At 44.3% G+C, this 25,970-nt stretch overlaps 1 protein-coding gene across 2 annotated transcripts in view; it reads right to left on the bottom strand.

Moving 5' to 3' along the window:
- Positions 1-23,902, bottom strand: part of LOC109896891 (calsequestrin-1) — a 29,854-nt gene extending 5,952 nt beyond the window's left edge. The window contains exons 1-2 of one of the 2 annotated variants that reach the window (XM_020491326.2): positions 23,363-23,902; positions 1,355-1,387 (exon numbers count right to left, since the gene is read on the bottom strand). In XM_020491326.2, coding sequence (XP_020346915.1) covers positions 1,355-1,387; positions 23,363-23,599 — 270 coding nt within the window. In that variant the 5' untranslated portion in view covers positions 23,600-23,902. The remainder of the gene's footprint in view (positions 1-1,354; positions 1,388-23,362) is intronic. The other variant, XM_020491327.2, reaches the window with a different exon arrangement.
- Positions 23,903-25,970: the final 2,068 nt, after the last annotated feature.

Raw genomic sequence — 25,970 nt, 5'->3', positions numbered from 1 at the left:
CATGGGGTTGATTTAGAACTGAGTAGATATGTGTGTGAGCCAACACAATCCTCCACCCCCAACCTGCCTGTTCAGCTTGAAAGAGGTTCGTATTGGCTAAACTTATAACTGTAGTCTATGTTTAAAGCTGTGCCGTGACCTCACTTAAGAATGGGGTGCTCAGCACTCCAGTCCAGCCCTAGACACATATGACCGCACTGCACTCCGCTTGCCTGAATGAAAAATATGTTTCCCACATACTCTGTGTAAGGACCCATTGACGGACAGCTAGCCCGGCCAACGAGAGGGCAGAGTAATGAAAAGGGGGGGGGGGTGTGGGGTGGTATGGGACATAGTGTGAGTGTGTCGACGGGGAGAGACGTGGTCACGACAGGTGCAGTGGGCAGTGGAAAGGAGAAGGGCTCAGGCTATGAGAAAGTAAACTCACATACTGTGGGGTTATTGCCTACATACGCAAACTCACTAACACACACACACACACACACACACTTGCACACACACGCATGCACGCACGCACACACACCCACAGAGACACACATTTTGTTCTCTTCTTATCCACTAGACGCCACCAATCCATGGCAATATGTGAAACACATTTCATCAGTAGAAAAAACATTGTACTCTTTAATTGCGGAATATGTATAATTTAAAAGCAGCCAATATCCATAACAAAGGGTTTGTTAATATGTCCAGCTCAGATAACACCAACTCAGGGAAACGGTCAGCTGGGCAATATTTACACCCTTTCGAGCCATGTCATGGTTCGGCACAAGCCTCTACTCCACCTCAGCCAAACCAGCCTCCCACAGTAACCCTCAAATTGGCAGCAAGATGGCCGCTAAACCTAGATGGCTGCTATCATGTGGCTTTGGTTAACAGTAAAGCCAATGGTACAAGTTCTGCTCTCTTGCCAGCATCTCTGTTTTGCAAACATTTGGGCAGGTGGGCGGGCAGGTGGGTGGATGGGTGGATGGATGGATGGACGAACAAACAAATGAAAGAACAAATGAATGAAGGGATGAAGGGGTTAGACCAGCTATAACCTATTTCATTTGTTTTGCTTATTTCTTTCTCAGCTGTGGTGAGTATAGGACATCTTTACTTGCAACATTACATTCATTACTGCAGTCCATTTGTGCACAATCTTAGTCTGCCTCCCAAATGGCAACCTATTCCCTATATCGTGCACTACTTTTGACCTGGGCCCTACGGCTCTGGTAAAATGTAGAGCAATAATTAAAGAATAGGGTGCCATTTGGGGGACACACAGTCACAGAGCATTGAAAGAAAGCTGCTGAGGGGTTGCTGTAGGGCAGCAGCTTTCTAGAGGGGTGTTTTGAGGGCCTGAACATACCTGGTACGTCAGGGCGGCTGGACTGGTGAGTAACTGTAGAGAGAAGTCTTGCTTTAGCACAGGACATTCACATATAGGCTGCGATTCAATCAAAGGTGCATCCTTGACAAGCACACTGCACTTGACTTTAAAGGTAATTTACTCTTGAGCCAACTTCCGCAGAGCTACCGTGAATGCGATCTCCGCGAACGTCTGGAAGTTGCCTTTAGAAGGTACATTGTCGACAATGGGTTTTGGACTGAATCCTGGCCATAGTCATTCACCTTCAGAGACTATTACAAGACTATATCAAGACCCTCATTCAACAGGACTGTAAAAAAAAAATACCTTAATTAAACTAAGTATAACACCGAGTGCACGTGTCCCAATATCCAGACTAACATATTGTGCTGAGTCACAATAGTACTTTTAATAGTGTGATCTAATCTGGATACTAATCCACTACTGTGCTTGTCAATTTAATTACGTCGTCATTCATTTTTGGAAGTTAGTATGGCAGTTGCACTCCCTTTTGCCGTCAGAATAGCCTCACTTCGTCAAGGCATGGATTCTACAAGGTGTCGAAAGCAATCCACAGGGATGCTGTCCCATGATGACTTCATTGCTTCCAACAATTGGGTCAAGTTGGCTGGATGTCCTTTGGGTGTTGAGACCATTCTTGATACACACGGGAAACTGTTGAGCATAAAAAACCCAGCCGTTGCAGTTCTTGACACACTCAAACCGCAGGGTCTGGCATATACTACCATACCTCGTTCAAAGGCACTTAACTCTTGCTCATTCACCCTCTGAATGGCACACAAGCACAATCCATGTCTCAATTCTCTCAAGGCTTAAAAATCATTATTTAACCTGCACCTCCCCCTTCATCTACACTGATTGAAGTGGACTTAACAAGTGGAATCAATAAGGGATAATAGCTAGTTGGATTCAACTAGTCAATCTATGTCATGGAAAGAGCAAGTGTTCCTAATGTTTTGTAGACTCGGTGTATATTAGGACATTTGGTCATGACATAACAGGACAGTATATAGATTGCAGAATACTTCCACCATACAGGACTGTCAATAGTACACAGATATGCTGACAGGTCAAGACGCAGAGTACAGAATAATCCAACTTCAACGGACAACTGAGATTCAGAATGAGGGCAACTGCTCTTTCAACAACAGTATCCACAAAGTATTTGCCCTCCTAAGGACAAAGTGCACTTTTGATTGGTGGCGTAAAAAAAAAAAGGAATTACTTTGTATAAAATGTTTAGTCTCTTATCCCTTGTAACTTTAAATGCGACAAATTGCTTGCCTCTTAAGGATCGGCCCTTTTTTTTTTATCACCTAAAATGACATACCCAAATCTAACTGCCGGTATCTCAGGACCTGAAGCAAAGATATGCATATTCTTGATACCATTTGAAAGGAAACACTTTGAAGTTTGTGGAAATGTTTAATTAATGTAGGAGAATATATCACATTAGATCTAGTAAAAGATAATACAAAGAAAAAAACATAAATTATTTTGTATTTATTTTTTGTACCATCATCTTTGAAATGCAAGAGAGAAGCCATAATGTATTATTCCAGCCCAGGCACAATTTAGATTTTGGCCACTAGATGGCAGCAGTGTATGTGCAATGTTTTAGACTGATCCAATGAACCATTGAAAATGTTGTCTCAATACTGCCCAAATGTGCCTAATTGGTTTATTAATACATTTTGTGCACTCTCCTCGAACAATAGCATGGTATTCTTTCACTATAATAGCTTCTGTAAATTGATCAATGCAGTTAGATTAACAAGAATTTAAGCTTTCTGCCAATATCAGATATGTCTATGTCCGGGAAATGTTCTTGTTACTTACAACCTCATGCTAATCACATTAGCCTACGTTGGCTCAACCGTCCTGCCGGGGACCCACCGATCCTGTAGAGGTTTAAAGTAGATCAGTTCTTATAAACTCATGAATCTTGAAAAAAGTCTCACCCCCCGCCCTTCTGCCACCGCGAACGCGCCAGTGCATTGCGTCCTGGTAGCATGCATGAGCTACCCACCGGCTCACAGCAGTGAGTTTGAAATAAATACCGGCAGTAGTAAGTTACTTTGTAGTTGCTAGCATGTGTGGAGTCACAGTGATGGAAAGGGGCAAATGCAGTTCTACTGCTTGTCATTAGCAGGACAAATTTAAATCAAGTGAAGACTAGACTTGTATTGACAGCATAGCTAACTATTAGCTGATATAGCCCACTCCAGTAGTGGTTCAAGACACACTACATGACCAAAAGCATGTGGACACCTGCTCGTCGCAAATCTAATTTCAAAATCATGGGCATTAATACTGAGTTGGTCCCCCCTTTGCTGTTGTAACAGCCTCCACTCTTCTGGGAAGACTTTCCACTATGTTTGAACATTGGTGTGGGGACTTGCTTCCATTCAGCCACAAGACCATTAGTGAGGTCGGGAACCCATATTGGGCGATTAGGCTGGCTCGCAGTTGGCGTTCCAATTTATCCCAAAGGTGTTTGATGGGTTGAGGTCAGGGCCCTGTGCAGGCCAGTCAAGTTCTTCCACACAAATCTCGACAAACCATTTCTGTATGGACCTTGCTTTGTGCACAGGGCATTGTCATGCTGAAACAGGAAAGGGCCTTCCCCAAACTGTTGCCTCCACGTTGGAAGCACAGAATCATCTAGAAGGTCATTGTATGCTGTAGCGTTGAGGTTTCCCTTCACTGGAACTAAGGGGCCTAGCCCTACCATGAAAAACAGCCCCAGATCATTATTCCTCCTCTACCAAACTTTATAGTTGGCACTATGCATTCGGGCAGTTAGCGTTCTCCTGGCATCCGCCAAAGCCAGATTCATCCGTCGGACTGCCAGATGGTGATTCATCACTCCAGAGAATGTGTTTCCACTGCTCCAATTGCGGGCGAACTTTACACCATTCCAGCCGATGCTTGGCATTCCGCATGGTGATCTTAGGCTTGTGTGCGGCTGCTCAGCAATGGAAACCCATTTCATAAAGCTCTCGACAAACAGTTCTTGTGCTGACGTTGCGTCCAGAGGCAGTTGGGAAGTGAGTGTTGCAACCGAGAACAGACAATTTTTACGCACTACACGCTTCAGCCCTCTTTAATCTGTTTTTCTAGCTTGCTTAGCCTACAATGTGTGATGACTGTGTTTTTGCAGAAAATTAAGGCACCTGCCCCCCTAAAGCCCCCCCCCCCCCCCACAGCCCCCTCCAACTTCTCCTCCTCCATCACAGGCTATCCATCCGATACCGCCAAGGCACTTCCATATTAGTCTGAGCAGGGGTATTTATAAGAGAGACTGAGACTGAACTGAACTGGCGTTGCGGTGAGGAGCTGGGCAAGACAGTCCTACAGCTATATAAGGCCTTCTGGGGAGCACAGAGAGAGACCGGGGAAAACGTGAAGGGGGGGGGGGAGACCGGAGAAAATGGAGGGAAGAGAAGGGAGAGAAAGAGGGAGGGAGGGGAAGGAGACCGGAGAAAATGTTAGGCTTTGATACATATGGGAGGGGGAGGGACAGGAGGGAGGAGAAGGGAGGGAGAAGGATAGCTAATACATGACTAACATTCACTCTAGTCTGTCAGACTATCAATCATCTCCTCACAGAGAGATTAGTCTCACTTTCTGTTTCTCTCTGACTGCAGCTTATATCTAACTCATTGTGACCTCTCTCTTTAGCACTCTCTCTTTCTCTCTCAATATTTCTCTCTGTCTGTCTCTCTCTCACACAACCTCTCTGTTTTTCTCTCCACCATGCTCTGCTGATGTATGTGCCAAGGTGTGACTTCTCACTGTCCAGCCACAGGTGAAGAAGTTCCTCCTAATCACAGATCTTGGATCAGATTACCCAACTTTTAATCATCCTTAAGCGGGTTGAAGAAGTGTCAGCCTCTGTATCAATGCTTAGAGGCAACCTCATTCATATTCTATGGTTGAATGAGGGACGGACTAAGTGCATGGAAAACACAGCTAGTATCGTAGATCCGTAATTTCCTGTAAATCATGCATTCATATCATGTCCATAAGCTAAAATAACTCATGGTTACAGTACAGCTGTAGCTCTATCAGGTCACTTCAACCTTGCTGTGTGGCAGTGCAGTAAAACTGTTCTGGGAGCTGTATAGTATCTTTACGCTGCCAGTGTGGTTGTAAGTGCACGTTGTTCGATGAGTCACCACACATCTGTGTGTGCTTCACCTGTGAGCCACTAACGGGGATAGTCTGTATGATGATGCTGTTACAATGTTGTTGTTATTTATTGACTGCACCAGTATATAGAGTGAGAAAGGAGTGTGTGTGTGTGTTTGTATGTGTTGGGAGGAAGGAGGTTGTAGCTTGTGTGTGGGAATGGCTGCATGTGCATCCGTCCTTGTTTCTATGACTACTGTTGCAACGTTTCGCAGCTTTATTCAAATTACAAACCATCCTCATCATTCAAACGCAGAACCATCTGCACAGCTATAAGTAACATCCAATGTTTTTACCAAGATGTAGAATCTCCCATTTCGTCACCATGTCTGTTTTCTCACTCCATCTCAACCTGCTGTATTGTCAGAGCTTCTCTACTCAGCCTCAGTTCAATGTCACACCCCAACTATCACAAAGGCTTTTCACAATTCAATCTTTGTACCCTGAGACACAAAGAAACTCAGAGTGGTCTTCTCCTCATTGCCTGTATCCTTCCCGTTCTATTGCATCCGCTTCCAGCTATAGTGTCAATAATTAATGGACGTAACTGTAAAACACCAGTGTGTGTGTGTGTGTGTGTGTGTGCCTGTGATTGTGTTTGTGTTTGTGTGTGACGATGTAGCTTTAACACACCAGGACGTCCCTACAGCCTACACCGACATGTTACAACAACACTGAGCAGGGTGGGCATTAAAGAGTTAAACAACAGATGTATACACATTGCTACAGTCGCATACTCTAGGTGTGGCTAAAATAAATGCCCTAAAATAAACAAATGCCCTACATATATGTAATAAAAAAGCTGTCCGGGTATGAAATGTGTGATTTCTGAAACTTTTAGTTCTGGTCGAAAGTGTTGCCCCTGTTCTTTGTAGTAGGTAGTGGGTCTTGATGATTGTAGCGGTCTTGGCCTAATTTAGGCTATTTTTGTATTAGTCCTATCTCATTCCACTGTGGAATTCAAACGAATTGAAAGTTACAAATGCACCTTTAATAGCCTACCGCACCAGTTTTGCATGATATTGAATGTCCATTCCAAGTCATATCGGACTTCACACCAGCACATACTACAGTATCTCCTGGTAGATAGCTGAGGAGTGTGGAGGAGTTAAGCAGGTCTGTCTGTCACCGACTGTGAGTGACTCATGCTCCCTATACAGTTTGAACTCCATTGCAAATATGTCACACAAGGAACCAGCCAATGTTCTCATCGCATCGCACAACCACTCTGCAGGCATCAGCTGCTGTTTAGCCAAGCAGGATAAATCAATCGGAGAGATCAGTGAGGCTTTGTGGCAAAGATTGATCAGAAACGGTCCCTTCTCCTGGAGTACATCATTCTGGCTGTTTTACCTGGATATCAGAAGTCAAATAATACACAGAACTCGGTTCAACTTTACTACTTATAGGTGGGACCATAAGTTTTTCCAGACCACATGACTTGAACTGCCAAAACTCCAGGACCAACAATACTACTTAGAACTACAGCTCCTTTATTTAACAATCTGTACTGTTTATTGTGTATCACTCCAAACGTGCTCAACACAGGAGGTTGGTGGCACCTTAATTGGGGAGGATGGGCTCGTGGTAATGACTGGAGTGGATTAGGCGGAATAGTATCCGATACATCAACACACAGGGTTTCCATGTGTTGGAAGTCATTCCATTCACTTCATTCCAGCCATTATCATGAGCCGTCCTCCCCTCAGCAGCCTCCACTGGTGCCCCAAATAGTTGACATATTAAGCCCAAGACGTAACCACATGATACGCCAAAGAACAGGTGTTTATAATGTTTATACTCCAAAGTAACCACGACACCAACAAGTGACAACCCTTACAGCCTTTCCTACTTTGGCTCTCTCTCTCTAGTTCTAGCCCGAGGGGATAAAACAGGAAATGCAAACCGTGTGCTCGACAAAACTCAAAAATTTGAGTTTTAAACTTTAACCAGGCACTTCTTTTCCTCGTTTGCCTTTTCGTGTGTGTGTATGCATGCGGAGATGGGAAAAATATACATAAACATGTACCTTGTTAGAAATACAAGACACTCTAAAGACTAGTGTATCAAACTAAAATGCAAATGACATAAAATGACAGTTATGTTGAGGGATCAGAAATACTGCCCCTCTCTGCGTGTGTGTTTGCACCTCTTTCCCTGACATTACCTCTCCTATGAATAAGATATGAAAATACATTCCAACATTCAGGAGGCCTACGGAGAGAGCAGAGGGTCATCTATTAATCATTAGGCACAACATGAAGCACAGGCTATTATAACACAACAGCAACGTTGTGTGTGTGTGTGTGTGTGTCTGTGCATGTGTGTGTGTGTGTGTGTGTCCTCTAGAGTCTAGTCCTTACAGTACAAACACAATGGAGCAACAGTGTGTCACGTTGCCTGTCACTTGTGACTAAATCTGGGAACCACAACCTCAAGGAACCTGCACTGAGGTCAAATTCACCTCATGGAAGCACAACAATGAAAATGTCTTCCCTTTGAGACATTAAAGACATCGTAGGCTCTGAATGACAGAGAAGACAGTAGAAATCAACTAAAGCTCAGCAACCTAGTCGCCACCATCAACTGCACCATGTGTTAGTGGAGATGGCATGGTAGGTAGGTTAAATGTAGCTCCACACAGACAGAGAGAGAGCAGCCGGACGACCAGTTCTCTGGCTTCATCAGGGACTTTCTTGGCAAGGCTTTGGAGACTTGCTGACAAGTATAGTACAGAACCCCCATAGCTGTCTGCTACAGCCAACGCTGCAGAATTTGTGTGTATGTGTGTCCAGAATCTGGGGATAGGAGTCTGATTATCTGCTAGGTTACAAAAGTGGGGTGGGGGGGCTTCCCGAGTGGGGCACCAGTCTAAGTCACTGCTTCACAGAGCTCGATGCATCACTACAGGCTAGGGTTCAAACCCGGACTGTGTCAAAACCGGCCATGTCCGTGAGTCCCGTAGGGTGGCGCACAATTGGCCCAGCGTCATCCAGGTTAGGGGAGGGCTTGGCCGGGGGGGCTTCACTTGGCTCATCACGCTCTAGCGACTCCTTGTGGTGGGCTGGGTGTCTGCAGGCTGACCTCAGTCGTCAGTTGAAAGGTGTTTCCTCCAAAAACATTGGTGCGGCTTGCAGGCCGGCGTTAAGGAGCACGGTTTGGCGGGTCATTTTTGGAGGACGCATGACTCGACCTTCACCTCTCCTGCGCTTGTTGGGGAGTTGCAGCAATGAGACAAGATCACAATAGGATATAACGAAAAAGGGCATACATCTTTTTTTTTTTACTGGGGTGTGCTGTAGTGCAGTGGGAAAACTGACTGATGTATGAGGATAAAGACTTCATAAGGGCCTGAGACCAATATCCTACTCTTTCTTTTTTAGAATTGACCAGACATTGTACAAATCGCTAGGACTGAGGTTTAGTGCAGGGAAAGCTCAATAGAGGGTAGAAACTGTGTAGAGGTCGGAGGAGCATGTTTGTTTTCTTCCATCCTAGTATTTCATCAATCCAGGATCAGAGTTCGGACACATGTTGTTGCAGTCAACATTTGCAAAGAAGTATTTGTTTCTATCACCATGAGGTGTTCTGTCATTTGACAGGAAAGTGTCACTTTCATCGAACATGCTTAAATGGGATAGGTTACCATCAGACATAGAAAGCCGTGATTACTCAGTTTTACCATGTTTACACAGTGCTGTGTGATCATTGGATGGTGTGAGTTTAACAGTATTGCTTCCGCCCCCCTCCTCGCCCAAATCTGGCCTCGGACCAGGGACCCTCTGAACACATCGACAACAGTCCCCCGCGAAGCATCGTTACCTATCGCTCCACAAAAGCCACTGGCCTTGCAGAGCAAGGGAAACAACTACTTCAAGGTCTCAGAGCAAATGACGTCAATGATTGAATGCTACTAGCACGCACCGCTAACTCGCTAGCCATTTCACATCGGTTACATAAGTATAATGATTAAGTAGCACCTTTATATAGAGTGCCAGTTGAGATGCATCCATCGTGTCTTTATTGATTGGTTGGTGTGAGGATAGTGCAAGGGTCACTTGGCCTTACGAAAACACAGTAATGATGACTATGACTGACTGACTATGACTGATAGTAACTCCAGGTAGACTCGCTGTCACCATGTTGTCAGGTAATGGGGACCCCAATAAAGAAAGATGACATTGCATGAACACACACATCTTTCTATGACTAATAGTACACTCGCAGAAAAAAAGGGTTCCTAAAAGGGTTCTTCAGCTGTCCCCATAGGGTAATCCATTTTCGTTTCAGGTAGAACCCTTTTGGGTTCCATATAGAACCCTCTGTGGAAAGGGTTCTACATGGAACCCAAAAGGTTTCTACCTGGAACCAAAAGGGTTCTACCTGGATAAAAAAAGGTTATTCAAAGGGTTCTCCTATCGGGACATTTGAAGGACACTTCTAGGTTCTAGATAGTGTGTAACCTCCTATGCTGTGGAACCTATTTAGGTCACATTTTACTTGTGGTACCCTATAGATCACAGGTGTCAAACTTATTCCACGGAGGGCCAGGTGTCTGCGGGTTTTCGCGCCTCCATTGTACTTGATTAATTAATTAAGTTAGCTAATTAGTAAGGAACTCCCCACACCTTGTTGTCTAGGGCTTAATTGACAGGAGAAACCAAAAACCTGCAGACACTCGGCCCTCCATGGAATGAGGTCTACATGTCCAAACTATGAAGACAAACTGCATATCTGTTTATATGTAACCGCTTATAGAAGGGTTACATTTAGGGCTCGTTTTAGTGTTAGAGTAAACACAGTAAACTTTCTATGACTGATAGTAACATAGCTTCGCCATGAAATTCACTCCCTGTACTTGCTTCCCGAGTCCCAGTGTACACATTACAGAATAACGCCTCACCAAGGCGAAGTAACGGATCTTTTTTTGATTTTACTGGTGACGTCGGGTCCAAATGCCACTGCCGAAGCAAACAGGGTTGCCTCAGCCGGCTCGTCAGGGTCCCGCGCCTCAGCCGGCTCGTCAGGCTCCCGCAGCTCAGTCGGCTTGTCAGGCTCCCGCGCCTCAGCCGGCTCGTCAGGCTCCCGCGCCTCAGCCGGCTCGTCAGGCTGCTGCGCCTCAGCCGGCTCTACATGTTCCTGTGCCTCAGCAGAAGCGACCGGCCCGCTCCTGGTCCTCGGGACTGTACCTCTGGTTGGTGTCGTCCGGCGGCTGGAACCGGCCATCAGGGGAGGCGGTACACTTTTACACCCTCTCCGGCGCGCGACGTCGCCAGTTGTCTTATCATTACACACACCTGCCACCATCGTTACACGCACCTGCGCCTCATGACTCACCTGGACTCCATCACCTTCCTGATTCCCTCCCCTATATCTGTCACTCCCCTTGGTACTTTCCTCAGGCGTTATTGATTCTGATTCTGTTTCATGTCTGTACGCAATTCGTGTTTCTTTCCATGTTTTATTTATTATTACATTTTCACTCCCTGTACTTGCTTCACGACTCCCAGCGTACACGTTACACCTGCTCGCGTACAAAAACACAGGGAGGAACTATAGTTCTAGAAGTTCTAAAATGATCCAACTAAATAACAAGATATTAATAAAGTTGTTGTTGTCCGGTCTCATGTTGTCACATGGGATGAATCAAAAACAACCACACATATATATACATACACACACATAAATAAATACAGTGCATTCGGAAAGTATTTAGACTTTTTCCACATTTTGTTACATTACAGCTTTATTCTAAAATAGATTCAATTGCCCCCCCCCCCCCCCCCCATCAATCTTTTTGTTTGCAAATATCACATTTACATAAGTTTCCAGACCCTTTACTCAGTACTTGGTTGAAGAATCTTTGGCAGCGACCTTCAGCCTCGAGTCGTCTTGGGAATGATGCTACAAGCTTGGCACACCTGTATTTGGGGCATTTCTCCCACTCTTCTCTGCAGATCCTCTCAACCTCTGTCGGGTTGGATGGGGAGCGTCGCTGTACAGCTATTTTCAAGTCTCTCCAGAGATGCTAAATTGGGTTCAAGTCCGGGCTCTAGCTAGGCCACTCAAGGACATTCAGAGACTTGTCCTAAAGCCACTCCTGCGTTGTCTTGGCTGTGTGCTTAGGGTCATTGTCCTGATGGAAGGTGAACCTTCACCCAAGTCTGAGGTCCTCTGTACTTTGCTCCGTTCATCTTTCCCTCGATCCTGACTAGTCTCCCAGTCTCTGCCACTAATAAACATCCCCACAGCATGATGCTGCCACCACTATGCTTCACATAAGGGTGGTGCCAGGATTCCTCCTGACGTAAAGCTTGACATTCAGCCCAAACAGTTCAAACTTGGTGTCATAAGACCAGAGAATCTTGTTTCTCAAGGTCTGAGAGTCCTTTAGGTGCCTTTTGGCAAACTCCAAGCGGGCTGTCATGTGACACTTACTGAGGAGTGGCTTCCGTCTGGCCACTCTACCATAAAGGCATGATCGGTGGAGTGCCGCAGAGATGGTTGACCTTCTGGAAGGTTCTCCCATCTCCACAGAAGAACGCTGGAGCTCTGTCAGAGTGAACATTTGGTTCTTGGTCACCACCCTGACCAAGGCCCTTCTCCCCGATTGCTCGGTTTGGCCAGGCGGCCAGCTCTAGAAAGTGTCTTGGTGGTTCCAAACTTCTTTCATTTAAGAATGATGGAGGCCACTGTGTTCTTGGGGACTTTCAATACTACAGAAATTTTTTGGTACTCTTCCCCAAATCTGTGCCTCGACACAATCCTGTCTCCGCGCTCTAACGACAGTTCCTTTAACCTCATGGCTTGGTGTTTGTTCTGCCAGGCACTGTCAACTGTGGGACCTTATATATATAGGTGTGTGCCTTTCCAAATCATATCCAATCAATTGAATTGACCATAAATCAATTTTGAGTCTCATAGTAAAGGGTCTGAATACTTATGTAAATAAGGTATTTCTGTTTTACATTTTTTAATACAGTACCAGTCAAAAGTTTGGACACACCTACTCATTCAAGGGTTTTTCTTTATGTTTAGTATTTTCTACATTGTATAATAATAGTGAAGACATCAAAACTATCAAATAACACATGTAGTAACCCAAAAAGTGTTTACCAAATCAAAATATATTTTAGATTTTAGATTCTTCAAAGTAGTCACACTTTGCCTTGATGACAGCTTTGCATATTCTAGGCATTCTCTCAACCAGCTTCATGAGGTAGTCACCTGGAATGCATTTCAATTAACAGGTGCGCCTTGTTAAAAGTTAATTTGTGGAATTTCTTCCCTTCTCAATGCATTTGAGCCAATGAGTTGCATTGTGACAAGGTAGGTGTGGTATACAGAAGATAGTCCTATTTGGTAAAAGACCAAGTCCATGTTATGGCAAAGACAGCTCAAATAAGCAAAGAGAAATGACAGCCAATCATTACTTTAAGACATGTAGGTCAGTCAATGCGGAAAATGTTAAGAACTTTGAAAGTTTCTTCAAGTGCAGTTGCAAAAAACTTTGAGTGCTCTGATGAAACTGGCTTTCATGAGGACCATCACAGGAAAGGAAGACCCAGAGTTACCTCTGCTGCAGAGGACAAGTTCATTAGAGTTACCAGGCTCAGAAATTGCAGAGCTTCACAGAATTCAAGTAACAGACATATCTCAGCATTTACTGTTCAGAGGAGACTGCGTGAATCAGGCCTTCATGGTCGAATGGCTGCAAAGAAACCACTACTAAAGGACATAAATAAGAAGAGATATGCTTGGGCTAAGACTCACAAGCAATGGAAATTAGACCGGTGGAAATCTGTACTTTGGTCTGAGTCCAAATGAGTCCAAATTTGAGAATTTTGCTTCTAACCGCCGTGTCTTTGTTAGAAGGAGAGTAGGTGAACGGATGATCTCCGCATGTGTGGTTCCCACTGTGAAGCATGGAGGAGGAGGTCTGATGGTGTTTTACTGGTGACACTGTCAGTGATCTATTTGGAATTCAAGGCACACTTAACCTGCATGGCTACCACAGCATCCTGCAGCAATACACCATCCCATCTGGTTTGCGTTTAGTGGGACTATCATTTGTTTTTCAACAAGACAATCACACAACACACCTCCAGGATGTGTAAGGGCTATTTGACCAAGAAGGAGTGTGATGGAGTGCTGCATCAGATGACCTGGCCTCCCCAATCACCCGACCTCAACCTAATTGAAGTACTTTGGGATGAGTTGGACTGCAGATTGAAGGAAAAGCAGCAAACAAGTACTCAGCATATGTGGGAACTCCTTCAAGACTGTTTGAAAAGCATTCCAGGTAAAGCTGGTTGAGAGAATGACAAGAGTGTGCAAAGCTGTCATCAAGGCAAAGGGTGGCTACTACTAAATATATTTTGATTTGTTTAACACTTTTTTTTGTTACTACATGACTTCGTATGTGTTATTTTATAGTTTTGAAGTATTCACAATGTAGAAAATAGTCCAAATAAAGAAAAACCCTTGAATTAGTAGGTGTGTCCAAACTTTTGACTGGTACTGTACATTTGCAAAAATTTCTAAAATCCTGTTTTCGCCTTGTCATTATGAGGTATTGTGTGTAGATTGATGAGAATTATATAATTTTGTATCAATTTTAGAATAAGGCTGTAACGTAAGAAAATGTGGAAAATGTCAAGGGGTCTAAATACTTTTCGAATGTGCTGTAATTACCTGTGTGAGTGTGTGTCCCCGAGGTATCATAGCCCCACCATTGCCGCTGTGGCTGTGATGAATGAATGTGCCCTCCTTACTTGGGGTGTGTCTCAATAACTGAAACTATCTTCCTCTCCTTGCTCCCGATTCTGAACAATGCACACATCTAAAAGTAAAATAATTGAATTAAGAAATATATAAGTATGAGATCAAGAAATGTCGGACTGGCATTGACTAAAATACAGTAGAATATAATACTGTATACAAATATGAGATGAATAAAGCCATATGTGAACATTAGTTAAACATTATTAAAGTAACTAGTGTTCATTTTTAAAGTGGCCAGTGATTCCAAGTCTATGTATATAGGGCAGCAGCCTCTAAGGTGCAGGGTTGCGTAACAGGGTGGATACCAGCTAGTGATGGCTATTTAACTGTCAGATGGCCTTTAAGATAGAAGCTGTTTTTCAGTCTCTCGGTCTCAGCTTTGATGCACCTGTACTAACTTCGCCTTCTGGATGATAGCGGGGTGAACAGGCAGGGCTCGGGTGGTAGATGTCCTTGAGAATCTTTTTGGCCTTCCTGTGACATCGGGTAGTTTGCCCCCAGGTGATGCTTTGGGCAGACCGCACCACCCTCTGGAGAGCCCTGTGCATCTGTAAAAGTTTGTGAGGGTTTTAGGGGCCAAGCCAAATGTCTTCAGCCTCCTAAGATTGAAGAGGCACTGTTGCGCCTTAATCACCACACTGTCTGTGTGGATGGACCATTTCAGATCGTCAGTGATGTGTACGCTGAGGAATTTGAAGATTTCCACCTTCTCCACTGTGGTCCAGTCTATGTCGATAGGGGCACGCTCCCTCTGCTGTTTCCTGAAGTCTACGATCATCTCCTGTATTTTGTTGACGTTGAGTGAGAGGTTATTTTCCTGGCACCACTCTCCCAGGGCCCTCACCTCCTCCCTGTAGGCTGTCTTGTCATTGTTGGTAATCAGGCCTACAACTGTTGTGTCATCTGCAAACTTGATGATTGAGTTGGATGCGTGCATGGCCACTCAGTCATGGGTGAAAAGGGAGTACAGGAGGGGGCTGAGCATGCACCCTTGTGTAGAGGATCAGGGAAGTGGAGGTGTTGTTTCATACCTTCACCATCTGGGGGCGGCACGTCAGGAAGTCCAGGACCCAGTTGCACAGGCTGGGGTTCAGACCCAGGGCAAGAACTAAATGCTGAGCTTGGAGGGTACTATTGTGTTGAATGCTGAGCTATAGTCAATGAACAGCATTCTTACATAGGTATTCTTCTTGTCCAGATGGGATAGGGTAGTGTGCAGTGCGATGGCGATTGTATCGTCTGTGGTTCTATTTGGGCGGTAAGCAAACTGAAGTGGGTCTAGAGTGTCAGGTAAGGTAGAGGTGATATGATCCTTAACGAGCCTCTCAAAGCATGATTACAGAAGTGAGTGCTACGGGGCTATAGTCATTTAGTTGAGCTACCTTTGCTTTCTTGGGTACAGGATCAATGGTGGACATATTGAAGCAAGTGGGGACAGCAGACTGGGATAGGGAGAGATTGAATATGTCCGTAAACACTCCAGCCAGCTGGTCTGCGCATGCTCTGAGGACGCGGTTAGGGATGTCGTCTGGGCCGGCAGCCTTGCGAGGGTTAATGTCTTCCTCACATTGGCCACGGAGAAGGAGAGCCCACAGTCCTTGGTAGCGGGCCACGTCGGTGGCACTGTGTTATCCTCAAAGCAGGCGAAGAAGGTGTTTAGTTTGTCCGGAAGCAAAACGTCGGTATCCGCGACGTGGCTGGTTTTCCCTTTGTAGTCCATGATTGTCTTGTGTCTGAGCCGTTGAATTGTGACTCCACTTTGTCTCTGTACTGACGTTTTGCTTGTTTGATTGCCTTACGGAGGGAAAACTTATCCCAGTCAGTGTGATCAAAACAATCTTGAAGCATGGATTCCATTTGGTCAGACCAGCGTTGAATAGACCTTAGCACGGGTACTTCCTGCTTTACTCTCTGCCTATTGGAAGGGATCAGATTTGCCGAAGTAGGCATTTAGAAAAGTAGAGTTGCAGTGGTCCAATGTTTTACCAGCACAAGTACTACAGTCAATGTTTTGGTAGAACTTCGGTAGTGTTTTCCTCAAAATCCCCATCTACAATAAATGCAGCCTCAGGATATGTGGCTTCCAGTTTGCATAAAGTCCAGTGTAGTTCTTTGAGGGCTGTCGTGGTATCGGCTTTAGGGGGAATATACACGGCTGAGACTATAACCAAAGAGAATTGTCTTGGGCGGTAATATGGTCTGCATTTGATTGTGAGGTATTCTAGGTCAGGGGTGAACAAAAGGACTTGAGTTTCTGTATGTTATCACAATCACATCATGAGTGGTTAATCATGAAACATACACCCCCGCCTTTCTTCTTCCCTGAGAGTTCTTTAATTCCTGACTGTGCGATGTACTGAGAACTCAGATGGCTGAATGGACGGGGACAGTATATCCCGAGAGAGCGATGTTTCCGTGAAACAGAGTATGTTACAATCCCTGATGTCTCTCTGGAAGGAGATCCTCGCGCTGAGCTCAACTTCATCATCCAGAGACTGAATATTAGCGAGTAACAAACTCGGAAGCGGTGGATGGTGTGCACGCCTCCTGAGTTGGACTAGAAGTCCACTCCGAAAACCTCTTCTCCGCCGGCGGTGTTTTGGTGCAGCCTCTGGAATAAGTTAAATTGCCCTGGGGGGTACGAACAAAGGATCCAATTCGGGAAAGTCGTATTCCTGGTTTTAAGGCTGGTAAGTTACCGCCGCTCTGATATCCCCCCCAAAAATCCGTCTGTATGTAATAACACAAAAAAATTCTGGGCTAATAATGTAAGAAATAACACACACAAAAACAAAATACTGCAAAGTTGCTTAGGCGCTAGAAGCAGAGCTGCCATATCTGCCGGCGCCATCTTACTCAAAAGTATAGAGCATACAGTCAGGAAGTAGAGGGCTATAAGGAAGAGCAGGACCATGAAACTGTGTTAAAATTAAATGAGCACAATTAAGAGTAATGGATTGAATATAATAAATAGACGCACAGTTTGACCTTTACACTATCCAAACTTAACCATAGGATACTTTATCCTTTGTAACATTGTAATCATCCCCAAATGTTGTACTCAACCACTTCTAAAACCTTTTTAATTTGTTAGTTAGTAGCTTTGGGCTTGCATTACATCACTACTCTCATGAGAACTGGCAGTAATACAAGTATTGTTGTTGGTGTTGCTGCCTAATGAGCAGTGATGATGTTATTTCGCATCAACAGCATGGTGCCAGAAGAGTGACACGGTTGCCATGACGATGGTCTGAACGTTCAGCTCAATACTACAGAGAATGTCTATTCCACATGGTACTGTAGAAGATGCAGCTAGTCATGCAAGAAAGATGTAGAGGAACTGGCTAATGTAGTATTATCCACAGGTAGCTTCAGGGGTGGCCAATCAATCTCAGCCGTTGAGGGACACAGTGTGTAACGGTTTTTGAACTGAAATAAATGCGAAAGGCTTTGAAAGTTTTAAAAAAAAGCTTGCAGTATGCTCACTCAGTGCTCCAGTGACATTTCACAGAGCACTGAGAAAGAGAAATCTTCAAAAAAAAAAAAAAAAACAGGAATCTTGTATTATTATGAAAAGCTTATACTAAAATATGTCATGACTCATGTCATCTATCCTACCTCTATATTGTTTTTATGTGTCCTGTACATGCGAAAAGAAAGATGATGAGTTCAACGGGAAAGTGAGGCTGCCAGGTAGCCATTACTCTCCGTCATAGTGTCCAGCCTAAATGACACAATGCTTTTAGATTTTTGTACCTCTGTTTTTCTCTGGCCCCCATTGATTTAGTCACCCTAACTCTGGCCATCCAACAAGGGTAGAAAACCAATAACCTTTGAACAGATTGCAATAGAGACATGAGGGTTGAACCATTGGTTTTCTTGGAGGATTATCTACACAATTAACATAGTATTTTACCTGTTGGTCAAAATATGATTTAAGCCCCATATCACATTTCATGTCAGGCTAGCTCTATACCTATCCCAAAGAAGAGTACAAAACTACACCCCACGTTGACCTATGAAATTTTTATTTTTCACTATTCCCCTGTTCAAAGCCAGTGAGCCATAAAAGCTTCACTGCCTGCAGCAGTTATTAATTACCATCTAAAGTGTAATGAATAACTTCACTATGCTCAAAGGGAAATTCAATGTCTGCTTTTTTTTACCCATCTACCAATAAATTCACTGCTTGATTGAGGGACCTTACATATAATTGTACAGTATGTGTGGGGTACAGTGATGAGGTAGTCATTCAAAAATCATGTTAAGCACTATTATTGCACACAGAGTGAGTTCATGCAACTTATTATGTGACTTGTTAAGCAAATATTTACTCCTGAATTTATTTAGGCTTGCCATCACACAGCGGTTGAATACTTATTGGCTCAAAACATTTCAGCTTTTAATTTCTTATTAATTTGTAAAAAATTCTAAAAACATCATTTCACTTTGACATTATGGGGCATTGTGTGTAGCCCAGTGACACAAAATCTAAATGTAATACATTTTGAATTCAGGCGGTAACACAACACAATGTGGAAAAGGCCAAAGGGTGTGAATACTTTCTGAAGGTACTATATGTCAAATATGTACGTCGAAAACGCTGCATGTTTGAAAGCACTGTTTGGGTGTCCCTATCCTTGCCAACAAACATCTGTGAATGGATCAATGGTTCACCAATCAGGGCCTTGATAGGCTCGACAACAGTAACAAGGGGTGGTCTGTAAAGAAACAGGATCATTTTTAAAAACGTTTCTAAGGGACCATTAGGCGACATCTTAAAAAACGTATTTAGGGACGTACCTGAAAGAAGCTGGGAACACGACAAAAACCTCAGGGGGACCACAAGAGAATGTCCTATGTTTTAAACGACGTTGGACACAGGAATGTTCTTGCAATATTCCCATGAAACTTGTCTAGAATATTCATATCTTATATTCTAAGACCATGGTAACCACGTTTTGTGTGTGTTTAGTGTGACGTTGATGGAATATTCTCCTATCCCTCAGAAACCTGGACACAGGAACATTCCCATGGGAAGTGTCCAGAACATTAATATGAAATATTCTGAGAACATGGTAACCATGTTCTGGGTTCCGGGTAACTTCGAGAAAATGGTCTCTTGGAAACAGTCCTTGCACATCACTGGAACATTCCTATGAAAACCTAATGCGATTCTTAAAGGAACGTTCCTTAAAGTTGTGAGAACATTTGTTGTTAGTTGGGGGTCTGTTGATTGAGCCTAGTCCAGTACTGCAATGGCAGCTTGCATGAGTCACTGTTATTAGGCCTAATGCAGCGATGCTAGCTTAGCTAGCATGAGTCACTGACTGACTCAAATTAATACAAATCTCTATAGTGACCAAACAGCTGCGATCTGGACCAAACTACAGTAGGCTACATGACATGGGACTTTCCTTGAGAACAAAGAACTCTCTCTATTTCTCTCTCCCCCTCTGTCTGTCTCTCTCTCTCTCTCTGCATCTCTCATCTCCTCCTTGCAAATACACATCAGACTTGTTATTATTACACCTCATAAACACAAACTGCACCCGCATGAACACTGACTCTCCCACACCCAAATCATCCTCAAGTAGCCTCATGCACTCCTTAGCGTCACGTAAACCCAAAAACCAACACAGGTCCAATATCAGGGCAAGACCACATATAGTAAGAGAGAGTGAGGAAACACAAGCATGAATGCTCTCACACCCAAGTCACCTCATACAATTTTTTATTTTACCTTTATTTAACTAGTCAAGTCAGTTCAGAACAATTCTTATTTTCAATTATGGCCTAGGAACAGTGGGTTAACTGCCTTATTCAGGGGCAGAACAACAGATTTGTACCTTGTCAGCTCAGGGATTCAATCTTGCAACCTTTTGGATACTAGTCCAACACTCTAACCACTAGGCTACCTGCCGCCTCAAGCTTCAAGCAAACCCCAAAATGGATACATCTCCAAAATCAACGCCCAACCGCATATAGATATATCATCTTCATCTCCATTATCTTGTCTTTGACCGAGAGAGAGATAATCTGACTCCAGTAATCTGACTCTTAGAAGGGTGACATTTCAGGTGTGACTGGCCGGGGAGACACAGGCTAGCGTTCTGACCTTTGACCTCTCAGAGAAGAAGATGCCGAGGAGGATTACTTTCTCGCCATGCTATGTGGACTGTGATCTTGCTCAGGCTATCTGTCTTAAAGTGACGCAGCAGAGTTTTTGTATAATTTCAGCCGGTAGTTTTGAAAGTAGCACTCACAAGCTTTTAATTATTATTATTATTTTTTAAATCAGTAACTCATTTTTTAATTCTGCATTTCGTTTGATATGTTACAAATTCCAATTTTTATAATACGTTATGAATTTATAAGCGCTTACGATCCCGTTCAATCTCTTCAACCATCAGTGTTTCTGGTGCATCTGGATTTGAACTTGCTATCTCTCTCCCTCAACACTCGTAACAATTACTGTATGTCACCCAAAACCTCTAGATTACCGTTTTCTCCAGTTGTTCACATAAGCGCTGCTTTTGAATGCAGACACCACCACAACCTCAACGACGCTCAGTCTAAAGAAGCAAGATACATCTAGAAATTATGGGACTGCTGTCATTTGTATGTGGCTGAATCGTTGTCATCCACACTGTCTATGGTTTGACACATCCATGACGAGATGGCAGCTCAGGAGCCTCATTACTACGGATAGAGTACATTAGATTACACACCTTGTTCTACTCATCTGTCCAATAGCGTTGCTGAACATTACAGGGTTGAAGTGAAATCGTACGATATTTTCCATCTGTGAAATGCATCAGGGCAAGTCGCACAACACAAACCGTCGTGCTGGACCAGTCCTCTGATCAGTATCTTGAGATATTGGGGTCTTTCCTGCAATAAAACCGTTCACATATTTTTATATACTGTGGGATATTGAGTTTTGTACTCTTAAAAATCCAATTCCATCTGATTTTGTCAGGGTGCGTCATTTAATAATTCATATATCCTGTTTGGTGGAAATGCTATTTTCAGTATGTATTTTAGACCCCTGAAAGCTTGTTTCTGATTGGCTAACTAACGCTCCACATTGACCAGGAGTCAGCAGTAAGATAGTGAGGGGTCAAGCTACTCAGCAACTCAGCAGTCTAGCTACTCACACACACACACGCACGCGCACACACACACGCGCACACACACACACACACACACACACACACTACTCAACTCAGCTACATGGCTGCACAAGGGTACACACGTGCTTGTAGTCAATCTATCGTATTCAAAGTGTGGTAGGTACATAAACGATGTTGTAGCCCGTTCCTGCAGTCAAATGACCTAGTGGCCTCATGGTTGGAATGTTATTAATATTTTTCATAATTTCATAATTAATAAACATATATATTTTTAAAACGCTGAAAATCCGTTGTTTCTATGTCAAACGGTTTTGTTATATTTCAGTATTCTGTGATTTATATAAAGTGTAATATTGAGATGCAAACTAAAAATGTAACACAATTCAACTCTATATCTGACATGGTAAAGGTATATATTTTTTAAAGCCCATAACCATGTGTGTGAGCTGTGTACTTTTGTCTCAAAGTAGATTTCTTTAAGACTACCAAGAAATACTCTGTGTGACCCTGATTTAGCCCACTGCAGTAAAAGGTTAAGATGTTCACCTGCGGCCTAGCGTTGTGTATTATGGTGCAGGGAGAGCATTGAAAGCACTGATAGAAGTTAGAGCTGTGATATATGTCTCTCTGTCTCTCCCCGGAAGGCTCTTCGCCTTCTTGGTAACTACGCCATCCCTGTCCAGGGCTATTTGTAGTTATGACAGCTAGAGCTACTCTAGACCTGTAAGAAGACACTGTATGTATCAAGCATCTCAAAGTACGAGTGCTGATATAGGATACATTTCCCCTTTTTGATCACAATGAATGAGATGACATGGATAGGGGGGACCTGATCCTAGATCAGTACTCTTACTTCGATACTCTTGATACAAATAGCCCCAGGTCCCTCCTGTCCATGTAATCTCATAGACTATGATCAAAAAACTGATACTAGATCAGCACTCCTTCTTTGAGACGCTTAATACATACAGAGCCGGACTTACCCTGATCTGCTGTGGGCGTGCAGTGCAGGGTGCAGAAGAACTGCAGGGGGTAGATATCGGTTATTGTTATGATGTCATAGTTTAATTTTGATCCTCTTTGAATTCAGCAGTTTGATAGTTCATCCACTACACCCACATACTGTACCTGTACGCACGCACACAGTCTCATACACCCACAAGCCGCTTGGACACCCTCAAGCAGAACTAAATAGCCCAGAGAACCCCCGAAGCAAAAAACCTATGGATTTAGGACTCAGCTTCGCAGACCAGACCAGACCAGACCAGTTTCAACTCTTGTTTTCCAACAACCAATAACGTGACGTGTCCAAGGCCCAACCATTGAGTGCTCCACATCCTGGTTCAGTCTAACTAACCAGGCTCCTAATATTCTTAGGAAAGACAGACTATATTTTCTATTAAGGTGCTTTTTTTTAGCATCTCTCAGTGTGTAGTGTTCTCCCCGGCCACATTGTCTCTCTCTCTCTCTCTCTCTCTCCCTCATCCCCTCTTCCCTCCATTTCCCCCTGGGTTGATGATGCTGCTGGCTTCCTGGAATGGAGCTGCAGCGCAAATTATGCTATGTCTCTCTCCCTCATTGTTGTCCCTCCCTCCATTCTCTCATCCCTCAGTTTCCTTCTATCCACTCGCCCCCTTTCTCATCATCCTTTTGTCCCACATCAGAGGTCATGTTATCTAGCCTCACGTACCTTCTTCTCCATCTCCCTCATAAGTCCTCCCTCAACCCTTCATCCCTCCAACCCCTTTTCCCCTTATCCCTCAGTTTCGTCATGCTGTCCCAACACCCACGTCCAGGGTCAACTCCTCCATCTCACTCATCCTTACTCCCTCTTCCCCTCCATTCCTCCATCCATTCCCTCCATAGGACCCACCTCCAGGGCGAGCTCCTCCATCTCGAATGCTTTCTGGGCGTTTTTGTTGCTCTCCACATGTGCATGGTAGTAGATCACCATGACATCGTACTTCTTCATCACAGACTTGTAGTTCTTAGCATTGAGATCATGGACGCGGTCTTTCCCATCATATTCAGGGATCTCCAGACCCTTCTCTCCCCAGGACATGTTCCCCAAAGAGAGCAGGGCCCCCAGAAACACCCAACCCCACTTCATTGTTCCAGGTTATTGTTGGTTCCCCCCAATCAGGTCTCCCACGACTTGGACGTCAATTGCTGAATTGTTTAATGTTGCGGAAGAATATATTTTTGCGTTGTTCCTAAAATAAAAAATAAAAAACGCCACTTAGGAACAAGGTCCACTTCGTTTCGACGCCGGCCAGAGAAGAGCAGGTCGGAGTGTTGAACCCCCCCTTTTACATGCGCGCTCAGACACTACCGTCCAAGGGGGTGAGTGAGGGGTGGGGTTCCAACGACGAGGGCGAGTTGGAGGGAGAGAGAAGCAGGCTGCAACCCGGGGAGAGTGGGCAACCAAAAAGTAGGGAGAGAAAGTGAGAGGGGGATGGGGGGGGGGGCTTGGTGACAATGGATTTGAGGGGGGTTAGTAAATAGCAAATGGATGGAAACGTGGGAGGGGCTATCTTTGGATCGCATGGCCACCTGTTGGATACCATGGCTACAAAGGGAGGGCGAGGAGAGAGAGAGGGAGAGAGAGAGAGAGAGGGAGAGAGGGAGAGAAGGAGAGAGAGAGAGAGAGAGAGAGAGAGAGAGAGGATTCCATTCCCATATTAAGTTTTGTAGGGGACCCTGACCACGGCTAAAAATACTGACACAGACGGTGTGAGCAAGATGGCCACCATGGAATTCTGAGGGTCGATGAGCTTGGTTTGATGGAGGTGTACTGTAGCCTGCAAGTTCAAAGAGAGAGAGAGACAAAGAGAGACAGAGAGAGAGAGAATGGGGCATATTGAGAATGGGGCATAATGTCATAGGCACAGAGTATAGGGCATGATGCACATTGGTGATTATGTTGAACTTGGTAGTTGTCTACCTGTGGCTAGCTGGGTGGCAGACAGAGAGAAACAGACAGAGAAAGGCATATTCAGGGTGGCACAGAGTATAAACGGCATGAGACACATAGATGTCGAACTAGGTCGGCCCGACTGTAGTCTGCCAGTGCGGTGCATAGCTGAGTGCCTAGACAGACAAACAGACAGGATGGCACAGATTCTTTGGCACAGCGTAAAGGCCTTGAAATACTGTACATTCAGAGTTATGGTGATGACTCCTGGCTTCCCCTGTTCCCAGTCCACCTGGTTGTGCTGCTGATCCAGTTTCTTCAATTCTGCCTATTGAACCCTGACTTGTTCACCGGACGTGCTACCTTTTCCCCGGACTCGCTGTTTCGTCTCTCTCTCTCTCTCGACCTTTGAATGCTTGGCTGTGAAAAGCCAACTGACATTTACTCCTGGGGTGCTGACTCTATAACTCAATAAACACTTTGATTATTGTTTGACCCTGCTGGTCATCTATGAGCATTTTAAACATCTTAAGGAACCCCAAAAAGGGTTCTACCTGGAACCAAAAAGGGTTATCCTATGGGGACAGATGAAGGACCCTTTCAGAACCCTTTTTTCTAAGAGTGTAGGTTCCCATGATGGACAAGAAGAACAGCAATCTTCAATGCTTTACTGGGCATTCTGTGACTGTTATTACATTTCCTATAGAAAATTAAGAAACGCAAGTAAAACACAAAACTAGAAAGGCAAAAGCCTCTATATGGATAGTCTTCCAATGCTATGCTATCGTGCTCAGAAACCTGCTCCTTTCACTCTCTGTTCCGAACGTGCTAGACGGCCAGTTCTTATAGTCTTTAGCCGTACCCTTATCCTACTTCTCCTCTGCTCCTCTGGTGATGTAGAGGTTAATCCAGGACCTGCAGTGTCTATCTCCACTCCTACTCCCCAGGTGCTCTCATTTGTTGACTTCTGTAACCGTAAAAGCCTTGGTTTCATGCATGTTAACATTAGAAGCCTACTCCCTACGTTTGCTTTATTCACTGCTTTAGCACATTCTGCCAACCCGGATGTCTTAGCCCTGTCTGAATCCTGGCTTAGGAAAACCACAAAAAACACTGAAATTTCCATCCCTAACTATAACATATTCCACCAAGATAGAACTGCCAAAGGGGGCAGTATTGCAATCTACTGCAGAGATAACCTTCAGAGTTCTGTCTTACTATCCGGGTCTGTACCAAAACAATTCAAGCTTCTACTTCTAAAAATGCACCTTTCCAGGGACAAGTCTCTCACCGTTGCCTCTTGCTATAGACCACCCTCTGCCCCCAGCTGTGCTCTGGACAACATGTGTGAATTGATTTCCCCCCATCTATATTCTGAGCTCGTGCTGCTAGGTGACCTAAACTGGGACATGCTTAACACCCCGGCCCTCCTACAATCTAAGCTTGATGCCCTCAATCTCACACAAATTATCAAGGAACCTAACAGGTACAACCACAAATCTGTAAACACGGGCACCCTCATAGATATCATCCTAACTAACTCACCCTCCAAATAAACCTCTGCTGT

Source organism: Oncorhynchus kisutch, linkage group LG9, assembly GCF_002021735.2.
Source record: "Oncorhynchus kisutch isolate 150728-3 linkage group LG9, Okis_V2, whole genome shotgun sequence".
In the NCBI taxonomy this organism is placed as follows: domain Eukaryota; kingdom Metazoa; phylum Chordata; class Actinopteri; order Salmoniformes; family Salmonidae; genus Oncorhynchus; species Oncorhynchus kisutch.
This window is presented reverse-complemented; position numbering and strand designations above follow the sequence as displayed.